Source organism: Pipra filicauda, unplaced genomic scaffold (assembly GCF_003945595.2).
Source record: "Pipra filicauda isolate LSUMZ 115617 unplaced genomic scaffold, ASM394559v2 scaffold1_size10287979_pilon, whole genome shotgun sequence".
NCBI classification, from domain to species: Eukaryota; Metazoa; Chordata; class Aves; order Passeriformes; family Pipridae; genus Pipra; species Pipra filicauda.
Window position 1 is genome coordinate 4,355,104 of NW_024104310.1, and position 12,192 is coordinate 4,367,295.

Here is a 12,192-nt window from a genome sequence, read left to right on the forward strand (position 1 = left end):
TTGGGTTTTCTTTAATATGGAGAACTCAGCAGTTCTGGACTTCCATTTCTTGGTTTACTTCCTACTTGTACCTCCTATAGGGATCCTTCAAAAATATGAGTCCAAATTTGTAGATACTGTCACAGGTTTTTTGCAAGTGCAGGTATGCCGTAAAGTATATATATGAATGAATTTGCAAGGTAGAAAAACAAATGCATTTGGTTTGGCAAGTCATTTCATTTGCACATATTTGCTTCAGCTGGGTATTGAAGACAACAACAGCAAAAAAACCCAGATGTTCCCAAAATATTTAACACATTGAAGCATATGCAATCATTTGCCCAAAAATATTTCTCTAAAAATTGCCAGTATTCATCAAGCTGCCTTCTCTCTTTTCTCTTCCAAATTTGTGGTTATGATTTAAAGCAAACACGTAAAGAAATCCCTCTCCCTGAAATTCAGTAAGTTAGGACTTGGAGGGAGAACTGGGGTTCCTGCCTTGGAAGTGTTCCTCATTGTGTCAGCCTGAGAAGAGTGTGCTATCAAATGGCATTTAAGACTGTGTTGCTGCAAGCAGGTTGTGTATGTTCATATGTGATGGACAATACAAATGCTGTAACATACGGCTTGTATTAAATAGGACTTCTGAATGAGTTCATTAATCATAAGTGGCAACCCCCACAAGTGAGTTTCATTTATAGGCAAACCCCTTATACCTAGTACTTGGGGGAAAGTCAGAAGTGCAAATAGTACAAGGCTACTGAAAGAAAACAGGATACAATTTTGATCACCAGAAAAAGAAAAGCACTAAAACATAAAGTTCACACCCCGGGTTTTTATTATTATGCTTCACATAGCAGAGCTGCAAGTGTTGTTAATGAACATAACATTTTATAAATCAGGTTGGTGAGCTTTGTTTCCCTTTATGGTCTCATATGCTAATAAGTTTAACAAGAGGCAAGGCTGGGGTAATTGTTATGGACTGCTGCTCCTTTTATTATTCAGCTGTCCTCATTTTATTGGATTTTTCCAATAGTTAATAAAAAATGATAACCTGATACTTGTCCAGTAGTTTTTTTCCTGCTTTTCCTGCACACTTTTAAAACACAATCCTGTCATGTTCTTGTGTGCCAACTACCAGCTCCAGGGCAGCCTTACATCCTTCAGAAGTGAAGGAAGTGCTACACTTAGTATTGCACAAAGAGTTTGTGCTTTTCAGTGTTTTCTGAACTGGTTTGCATTATATTGTTTTGTGCATATTTTCCTTTTTTTTTTTCATCTAATGAAACTGCAGACACTACTCGTCCAAGGAGAAGCCAAGAAAGTGATGGTGTCGAATACATTTTCATTTCCAAGCACTTGTTTGAGACAGACGTACAGAATAACAAGTATGTTGAAGAGATTTTTAACTAGAACTGCAGTTAAAACAATGGCTTTATTATAGAATGGGGCTGGTTGTTATTTTAGATAATAAAGTGGATATAAGTTGCAGTGATTTGAAGATGTGTTAAAATTACATTTTGTTATATAAGCAGCTGGCAAAAAACACAGAGCAAAAAAAAAGCAGCAAACACAACTGTTTCTAAGCTTCCAAGTAGTTTCAGTACCTCATCTCCTCAAGACACTGAAATTGTAGGTTCTTAGGATCAGGGAGCACTCTTTTAATAGAGCATCTTCTGTGATAGCAATAAAGCATTGCAGCTCTAGGATGAAGGGCCATGGAAGTGCTGCAGACATGCCTGAGTCAATGTTTGCATAGTTCTGCTCTCTTTCAGGCCAGGCACTTCCTCTGCTTTTGAATTTAGAGATCTACAGTGAAGCCCCTGCCTGTACACCTTCTAGGAAGCAAACTAAAATTAAGACAACGGTAGCATCGTGCTCTCCAGCAGCCTGTAAAATGCTGCAGCTTGAAATTCTGCCCTAGTGTTTCAGAGGGCAAAAGTGTATTAGACACAAGGCTGTGGGTTTTATTGAAACTTCAAACTGTGCTTTGCTTCTCTGGCAAATAGCGCCTGTACTTTTATAGCAAATAACCAGCCGCCTTGGTTCCATTAGCACCGTCGTCACTCCTCCTCCTCTTCTGAGACAGAGAATTTGGATATTCTGTAGTGTGCAATGAAATTTCAGTAGTTTCTATTGTTTAGCTTATCCACTGTTTTATTGCATTGCATTAGTTCAGAAAAAGAGGTGATGGAAAACATTAGTGGGCTGTTGGACTACAGTACTTTTTTCTCTTTAGCTGTAATACAAGCAGGTGTTACTGATTTGAAAGCGGTAAAGTAGAAGATTTCTTAAAATTGACATGCTGAAGTACTTGACAGCATTTCCTTTATAAAACATGGTAAAACCCTCATGTAAAGTACAATATTTTTGCTCCCGAATTAAATCTTATAAACCAAACTGGTAAGCTTTTTTCTGCACAAAATGGAAATGATTCCAGTTGTTTTCATCTTCTGCCACAGGTTTATCGAGTATGGCGAGTATAAGAACAACTACTATGGTACAAGTTTAGACTCTGTTCGATCAGTTCTAGCTAAAAACAAAGTTTGTTTGTTGGATGTGCAGCCTCATGTAAGTAAGCATGTCATCAGTACTCTTGCACTCCCCCACATTGCATATTGGGATTCCAGGAAAAAAATTATTTCTAAAAAGGTGTATTTTATCCCACACGGAATGACTGTTGAGTGGGCTTACTGGGTACCTTTATCACAGCAAGGTTCTCTGAAAGGAGAGGAAGGAAACCTAAATACAAATTGGCCATTATACAGCTAGTAAATAAGTGAATTGAAAGCCTGCAGCATAATACCAAAGATTTAATTACAGAATGCTCCTATATTTCCATTCATCTCTCTGTTAGTTTGGGCTAAAGGTTCTCTCTGATACTTTAATTTTGGAACAGCTTTGAGGTATCACCCAGTCCAGCAATTTTCTCTCACATGTTTCACCAGACTGTTCATGACAAGGGTTTCCATGCAGGGTGGACATGAGTCAAGGAATGCACTAAATATGATGTTGGCTGGATAATTGTTAAGAACATTCCTCTCTAAACCCTTTTTTTTTGCACTGATCTTGTCTTTTAACCCCACTGAACAGCTCCACTGGGAATTTTTTTGCTCCTAAAAACCACAGTTCTTCCAGGAGCTGAACTAGTTTGTTTAAACCCAACCAGAGCATTTCTTCTCCAAGGGTGTCCAGTGTATGACCTGTGCACAGTTTCTGGGGCAATTTCAGATGCAGGGCTGTGCCTGAGGAGCAGGGCAGGGCTGCACTGGCAGAGGAATGGCCAGGGAAGCCATACCCTGTGTCAGGGGAGGAGGGGAGCTGGGCAGAGGCTCCTGCTCTGTGAGACCATTGCTTGTCCCACCCAGCCCAGTTTTCCAGCAAAGCACGAAATTCTCTTGGGGACCCAAGCTTGTGAACCATTCTGGCACCCCACTCTCCAACATAGGATTTTCCTGTGGACCCTGGCAGTGTGGAGAGGACAGAAAGCTTTTGGCTGTCCATACACTGCCCTGAGCTGCTGGCCATCCCTACTCTAACCTGTGCTGCAATCCAAATCATAGACGTGTTTCTAACTCCACACATAACATCACTCGGCTTGCGCAGAAAGAGTGAACAGCAGGGGGTTGTGCGGTGGGCACAAAGTATTGAAAAGAAAAATCATGGACCTTTTGTGACCAAGTGTCACAGACACCTTTTTCTGCTATTTTTCATGGGTACACAAAGTGTTATTCCTGCTAAAATCCATTGAACTTTTGAACTTCTTGTCTTCTCCTGAATACCTTGTGTTCCCCTCCATCCTCGTGCTGCCAATGGCACTGGTGTGCACAGCCCAGCCTTTCCTGGAATGATGGGGTTTACCAGCAGCCATGTGGAAATCAAGGGTAATGATCACCCTTGGAGAAGTGGTTTTCTTACCATTCACATGAAAATTCTCCTTATGTGAATCAGTGCTGGTCAGCAGAGCAGGATGGCACTAAATGAAAAATACCTGCCTAGAAGTGGTTTATGGGTTTATTTTAGTTAGTGGAGAGTTTCTGTTATTACAGTAAGTTCCTCTGTGCAAAATAAACTAATTAATTAAAATCTTCCCTCTTCCCAGACAGTGAAACACTTACGGACATATGAGTTTAAACCATTCGTTATATTTATAAAGCCTCCATCGCTTGACCGTTTGAGAGAGACCAGAAAAAATGCCAAGATTATTTCAAGTAAAGATGATAAGGGAACTGCAAAACCCTTTACAGTAAGTATAATTAGACATGGCAAAACATGAGAACCTGTTAAGAGTTTTGTTGTAGTGGTTTACCTTGAAAATAAAGGTGATCACTGGATCTCATTGACAGCACTTGTCAGGGCTTACATGTAGCATCTTGCTGTTTCCCAGCTCTCTCATGTCACACGTTTACTGTGGTGTTCTCATTGTTTGATATGCTCGTGGGTATTTACATTTTCCATAGTCCTCTGATTGTATGTCATTGAAGAATCCCCACAGTGCAAGTATACTTTTCTGAGAGATAATGCTGTGGATTTCCTTTAAAACATTTGCATCTGGGCTTAGATGTTTCTATTCAAATACAAGAATTTCCTTGTTTTATCAACTGTATTACAGGGTCTAAATTTAGAAGCAAATTCAAATATAAAGAACCAATTAAAAAAGTCAAAGCTACTTTAATAAAAAGCACATTAGAGAAACAGTGGTTTTTTTTGAATGCTATAGGGAAATGAATACTGTAAGAAAGAAGAAGAAAAATCTAAGCAAGTAAAAAATACTGCTTTTTGTCAATAGTCAGAAAAAAATTTAGATTACCCAGCAGTAACTTGCTTACTTCCTTGTAATATAATGAAATATTTTAATTGAAGCTACAGCAAAGCTGATCATTGTTAGACTTTTTATCTGCATTTACAATGTGTATCATTTTCCCTCATTCAGATGTTATTTAGGATTTTTTAGGGTTTGTTTCAAACTGAGTCACAGATATAACCAGACTGTATCTGTGTAGATTGTGCATTTGAAATAGTTTGGAAATTACATGCTATAAGAAAATGTTGGTTTGTGATATATAAAAAGTAAGAGGAGATCATTCTTAAGAGCAACCTTCAGGACATTACTTAGTTAGGACAGGTTTAATCTCTCAAAGTTATTTAAACAAATTGCCAAGGTCTGTTCTCTTCCCAAACATGAAGAGAATCCACTAAGCCAGATTGAACCAGGCATAGAATGACGGCTCCTACCAAGCTCTTAAAAGAAAAGAGGCTGCACTGTAATATGTCACACACTAATATCAAGCTGAGACTTAAGTAATGAAACTTTACATGTATCATCAAAGTAAACAGCTAGAAACATTTTCCAGTGGTGCTGCTAACAGAAAATGTCTCTGTAATTACCATGCAGTGACTAATTGTGTCACTACGAGGGGAGAGATGAAAGAATTGCCTGTTGAGCAGAGTAGACTCATGAGAAGACTCTCTGAGATCACTTGTAATTGTAATTTCTGGGTATTTTTAACTAAAAGTACAGTTTCCATCTTCTGATAAGATAAAAAATAAACAAGTGGATTGTGTTTAGTATGGAGTGAGTTATTGCAATGTTGCTATGGACTGACGGTGCACTGATCTTACTAGGAGGAAGATTTTCACGAAATGATTAAATCTGCCCACGTGATGGAGAGCCAGTATGGCCACCTCTTTGACAAGGTGATAGTCAACGATGACCTCGCTACAGCTTACAGTGAGCTTAAAACAACTTTTGACAGGTTGGAGACCGAGACCTTCTGGGTTCCCGTCAGCTGGCTCCATTCATAGTAACATTTTAAACAGCCAGAACATCTGCTGTTGTATCAGCGCCTCAGTCTGGGGCATGATTCAGGCAGCACTCAATGGTCATTTTCCTGGTAGGAGGGCTTTTAACTCTACTGAGCAGCAGGTATACTCTTTATGCACTTGGAACTGGTCTTGTTTTCCTGTGTCTTCAATTCTCCTGCCCACAATTCGGGGCAGAACAGTCAGATTAAACCGGAGCTTTACTACGCTCCATAAAGTGAGCTAATACTACTGTAACAAAACTGCCAAACACCTCTTTATCATCATCTGTGTGTTTCCAAGGTGAGCTTTTTTAACAGAGAGTTTGCAGAAGATACGAGTCAATACTGGAGATCAGCACTTCAGTGGTTTTAAGCATAACTGCTCCCGTAGAGAGCACATCAGCACTTGGAAGTTATTGCCCCTTAAATGCTTGAGAGAACTGAAACGGGCAAAAGTGACCAACATTTTTATGAGGAAAACATCGTAGTTTTAATTACATATCAAGATAAGTGTTTTTACTTTTCTAGATGTGAACCTTGTCTTACATGTCCAGAGTGATGTTGGTATTCCTGTGCACTTACATAATCATGGAAAGAAAGATGTATTCAGTGACTTAATTGTGAAATACTCAGCTGTGAGCATGCACACATTGAAAATATTTTCACGCATGCCCTGTGCCACAAGAAAGAAAATTAATGGGAATAATTATTTAAATAGGAAAAAACATGAGTTAGTATGTATACAACTTCAGTCTTTGGGATTAATCTTCTGTAAAATCAGTGGCAAAGTGATATGAATAGCAACAAAGTAAATAACTTTTTTTTCCCCTTTAAATTGATTTAAAATATTTTTGGCATCCTTTAGAACAATTTTCCCATCAGAAATTTTCAAACAGTGAGGAAACCTTGGATACTAGGAAGCAGTTGCAAGAGATTAATTCTTTCTATTGTTGAGTATGTTGTGATACTTTCTAGTAGTGTAACATGTATTTTGTCTCCACTCAAAAATAAATGAATGCTGTAGACTTCACTGTAAAAAATATCCTTGTCACTGGTCAGACACAGTTGGAAACCCCATTTTAAGATGTGATGTGGCAGTGTAAACAATTGTATATTAGAGGATGTATTTTTAATATAGATAATTTGGTATTTTTTTTTATTTACTACCGATGTGCAGGAAGTGAGTACACATGTGAAGACCAAGTAACACCTGTGTGTTGTGTTGTGAATGTCTTGTAAGTACAGAATGTGTATAGGAACTTGCTGACTTCAGATCATCCCATCTGTGACATTCAAACGGGAAACCATTATTTCATGTTAATCTGTAAAGAGAATATAGCTGTCTTGTTTAAAGAAAAAAGAATTTAGTGAAACTTTATATATTTATGAAAGGGTTGAAAAGGGATGTTAAGTTTTTAAATTTCTTGTCAATGTGATCATTTATTAAAGAGATTACTAAGTCTGTAATTTGAAACAGTCTCTGTAAATGGAGCTCAACATTCCATGTAAATATTTTATTTCAGTTCTTATGCTGATAAAGCCATCAGATTTTGCAGTTTTATTCTAAATGTGTATTTAATGTGTGGGTCATTGCATTTGGCTTAGAGTCTTATAAAACAAATGAAATGCAAGAAACAACAGCAAAATCCCCAGGAGTCTGGAAATGTTTATGCAAGAGTTACTGATGAACTGAGTGTATGGATGCACGCTCTGCTGGAACAGCTATAATGTAACTTTTGTCAAATTTCACCATTTTCCTGGTGGACTTAAACTTTTTTGTAAAATAACACAAATAGGAATTTGTTGATTAAATTGCATAGAGATTATCTGAGTTGAGAAAACATTTTCTATTTTTTTTTAATTACTGAAAATTAAACTATTTTTTCAGGGGATATGGAATTCAGCGGGTCAGTTTGCCTTTGCCTGTGAGACGTCGAGTGCTTTCACCATCTCTTGAAACTGAGAGGGCACTCGGCACCTCTCAGGATCTGGCCATTTCCAAAAAGAGGGGGTTTAGTCCTTCCTAAAACACTATTAACACTGCTTCTGACCTGGGCTGTCTCAGAACACTGGGGCACTGTCACGCTCGCATAAGGGACCTGCTTTTCTCTTTATGAAATAGATGTTAGAATAATCTGCAAACTCTCTGGTAGAAACAGTTCTGGCTGTCCTACAGGCTGTTTTTCCTGTCCTTTTGAAATGAAATTAATTTAATTCCCATTCCTGGTTCGGTGTGGTCTAAGAGGATCTTCTACACAGCTTTGCTGTCCTGGGCAGCGGTGAGCAGCATTTACAGAGAGACTGACCCTCTGATCCCTGCACAGTCCTGGCAGGAGTCTCCCAGACGGATGGCTGCCTGCCCCATCTCTGAGCCAGGAGCTAATTCCTGAATAGTAACACCTGCAAAAGAAAGGGAATCTCAAAAACATAAATCCAACCAACAAAGTAAAACATGCACAGAGTCTTTAAGGGGTGAGAAATGGTTTTAATTACATTACTAGATTACTCTTGAAAGATCAACATTATTGCAGTGTTAGCTTCAAAAGCTAAAAATCAAAGCCCTGGCCTCCACGAGGCAGGCAGAAATGACAGCAGGTCAAGGCAGAAAAAATGTCTTAGCCCAAGAGTTTCAACAGGACAGGAGCCTGCTTATGATGGATGCTGAGCCTGTGTGCTGAGCTATTCTGGGATACCAAGGGGAGCAGGGGGGTGGATTGTTCCTTTGAATCCTAAGAATTTGGGAACGAAGACGACTAAACATGTTTCCAATATTCCACATATTCAAGTTGTGCTGTGTGGGTTTTTAGAGAACTGTATGTTTTGACAGTCAAGTCCAGATGTTTTTATTGTGTTTTAGCTGTTTGCCGTAGTCAGACAAAGGGTAGTATTTTTTAATATTGTACCAAGCTCTATACTTGAATTTGCCATCAGATTCTTGGATGATATCTTACCTGAAATCTGATCTTACCTTCTTATGCAAAATAATAAATTATTGATATACCACGGAAAGTGTTTCTTTCTTTATTGTAAATTGCACCATAACATATCATAGACTCATAGAGTGGTTTGGGTTGGAAGGGATCTTAAATATCATCTCATTCCAATCCCCCTGCCATGGGCAGGAACACTTTCACTAGACCAGGTTACTTAGAGCCCCATCCAACCCGGCCTTGAACACTTCCAGGGTTGGGGCATCCACAGCGTCTCTGGACAACCTGCTCCAGTGTCTCACCACCCTCACAGTAAAGAATTTCTTCTTAATACCTGATCTAAACCCACCCTCCTTCAGCTTAAAGCCATTACCCTTTGGCCTATCACTACCTACCCTTGTAAAAAGTCCTTCTCCAGCTTTCTTGCAGCCCCCTCTAGGTACTGGAAGGTGCTATAAGGTCTCCTTGAATCCTTCTCCAGGATGAACAAAATGAGTTTAAAAGGTAAAATGCCTAAGAAGTAAATTATTTCATAGGTCTCTCTATTAACTGTAATGCTCCAATTATCTTAAGTGGAAAAATAAAGCACCCTAGAACAAGGACAACAATTCTTAATATTTCCTTTTTGTTGCCAGATGCTCCTTCAAAATAGATGTTTACCTTTTCCTGTAGCCCACCCCAAAATAAACCATTTTCTTTCTGAGAGGAAAAGCTTATGTCAGTGGATCAAGCTGAAATATCAGCTCGTCTGGGCTTGCAAAGTGTTGGAGTGTTATCCGAGTTGTTGACTTGGAGTGTTTCATCAGACACATATGCTTCTATGCCACTCACAAGTCCCAAAGGAGGTTGTGCTCATTTGTAGGACTCAAAGAAAGTTGAGTTACTTTTTGCATTGTGTTATGTCTTTTCCAGAAAAAAAAAGCCTAACACATACTAGGATTAGATTGAAGACTTTTAAGCCCCTTCTGTTTTGTTTCAGTGCAGAATTCTGCATTTCCCACATGTACTTTGGTTCAGGTTTCTACTGTGCGTGGAGAATTTTTTCCCCAGTAAAGTTCATATTTAGCTTTTGTGAGATGGTTTCAAAGGTTGAATAGTTTCTTCAGAGATTTGAAGTTAAAGTTATAATCTGAGTCTATTTTTACTACCATTCTATCTACAGTAATTTCCCCACAGGATTAAGAGATTTCTGTGTATCAGTTCTTAAAACCATTTGTACTTGCAATTTGCCCAAGAACCTTTTGCTCTTAGAGTCATTAAGTATTTATCATATATTATCATGATTAATGTATGATAGCAAGCATTCAACAGAAAAATGTCTGAATACAAAATTAAAGGAAGACAGTGGGTGTATTTGTTGTTTTAGAATTCTGGTGCTAGATAACAGTTAAAGGTTTCAGCAGAAACACAAAAACATTTGGAAACAGTTAAAGTCTGGTCTTAAATTTTGTCTTATGCTAAATGACAGTACAAATGAGAGAGTTTGGAGTTCTAGACAGCTGGAGACTTTCCCCTCTTGGTATCTACATCTGAAATGCAAGTTGGATGTTTGGAAGACTGTATGGAATGATTTTACATCTCTATACTAAAATACTATGGTATTTTGTGTAGTTTACATCCAGCGTTTGAACAAAGAGGGTAAATCCGTATCGAGATTTTGTTTTGCTTCTGTTTCAGTTGTACACACGTCTATTTAAACAAATTTTTAAGGATTCAGTGGCACAAAACTGCCAGCTACACGTTTCAGTATATAAATGTAGAAAAATATCATCAGGATTTCCAAAAGGGTTCAAATGGCACAAACAGGATCTGAAAACTTGTTGATAAGCAATAAAGAGAGAAGATTAGGTCACAATTTCTTTTGTAATTAGATCTGTTTCTTTTCAGTAGCTGTATTAGTATTCACAACTTGAATATGCTAAATAAAACCCAGAAGGCATCCCATAATTTTCAAGTGAAATTTAGATTTGTGTCTTAACAAAGATATTACAAGCTTTCTATAGGATTATACACAGACTCTCAGAAACCTAGGATTTGGTACACTTTAAAAGCAGAGGCTCTGAGGGTAGGGCAGGGGTGAACTGAGAACGTTACAAATGCAAGTACCGCCCTGAAAATGCATCTTCAGTTTTGTGAGTCACTGAACAGGAGGTCAGAGATCTGGCTGCAACTGTGCTGCGGTTTCTGTTCCCTCCTTGGTAAATATAAATAAGCACCAGTAAATCTGCTTTTGTAAACAAAGCTAAGATTGTGGGAATTATGGAGCTGAAATGTAGTACCCAGAAGGAGTACCACAGATCCTGCAGATCTGGCCAAACTGTTGCTTTACTTTCTTCTAACTTCATTAACTTTTGCAGCAAGAGTCAATCACAGCTTCAACACAAAATTACCAAACTCTGTTTAATCATTGGCAATTTCATTCTTTGTTTTCCTCTTGGCCTTTGTACAGCTTCAGTTTAGTAATCTAGGTAATACAAAGAGGGGAAAAGGGATAATTAACTCATCTTGAAAAACAGTGAGACATAAAAAATTTAATACAAGGACATTTTTTTACCTCCTTCCTTATGGGCACTGGGGTCATGTGTGTCTGAAACAGAGATGAAGAGTTAGTGTTTGTTCCAGATGGAGAAGCATATGAATGTGTTTTGTCCCATGAAAACAGAATTGCTCTGAGAGGTCCCTGCGGCCTGTTTGATGCATGAGAGCAGCGCGTGGTAAAAAAGACCAGGAGCAATTTTAAATTTTATGCAGCCAGTGTTGGCTTCAACTGTTTAAGGCAATGGCCACTGGGGGCAGTTCTGATTGTTTTCTGTGTGACCTCTGGACATTCTCTGGTGTGTCCCCTCCCTTTCCTAGACTTGCATTACTGGCTTATTTTTAAGCAGCTGTGGTTCCCTGAAATTGGTCTAGACCTCAAGTGGTAGGGGAAGTCACGTTTCACGATCAAGACACTCACTGATATGGGGCAATTGCCCAGATGTGACCATGGGCTGAGACCACTCCTAGGAGCTTTGCACGCCCTGTATGGGTTATGCTTCCCCACTAAACCTACTTTGATGCAGCTTCTGGAGCCCTACTCCCAAATACAGACTGGCTTGTGTTAGGTACCATATGCACATGGAACAAAGACATAGTCCCAGATTCAGAAGAGTTCACTAAAAACAGTCAGAGGGATGGCAGAGCAGTGCAGTGCACCAAGAAAGTGCAAAGAGATGCACTAAGCACAGCTGGTCTTACCAGCTGGCAGCAGAGGCAGTGCTGGCATACTGGGGCAGTCAGATCTAGGATTCAGCATCTCACAGGAGGATCAGGTGGTTAGAGCTTCGTGTCAGGGCCTCAGCCCATGCTGTGCAGTGCCCAGGCACAGCCGAGGGCTCACAAAAGCTTGGCCCAGGCAGCCGTGTGTCCAGCTTGGCTGCACAAGGGAATTAGTTGCCTACACGTGAGCTGTGCTCTGCCTCTCTCCTGCAGAGCCAGAA

General features: G+C 39.2%; 1 protein-coding gene across 4 annotated transcripts in view; it reads left to right on the plus strand.

Moving 5' to 3' along the window:
• The window catches only part of MPP7 (membrane palmitoylated protein 7), a 150,423-nt gene extending 141,631 nt beyond the window's left edge, over positions 1-8,792 (plus strand). For all 4 annotated transcript variants that reach the window (XM_027717352.2, XM_027717356.2, XM_039380633.1 and 1 more), the window contains 4 exons: positions 1,274-1,367; positions 2,442-2,550; positions 4,082-4,225; positions 5,605-8,792. In XM_027717352.2, the coding sequence (XP_027573153.2) occupies positions 1,274-1,367; positions 2,442-2,550; positions 4,082-4,225; positions 5,605-5,784 (527 nt within the window). In that variant the 3' untranslated portion in view covers positions 5,785-8,792. The remainder of the gene's footprint in view (positions 1-1,273; positions 1,368-2,441; positions 2,551-4,081; positions 4,226-5,604) is intronic.
• Positions 8,793-12,192: the final 3,400 nt, after the last annotated feature.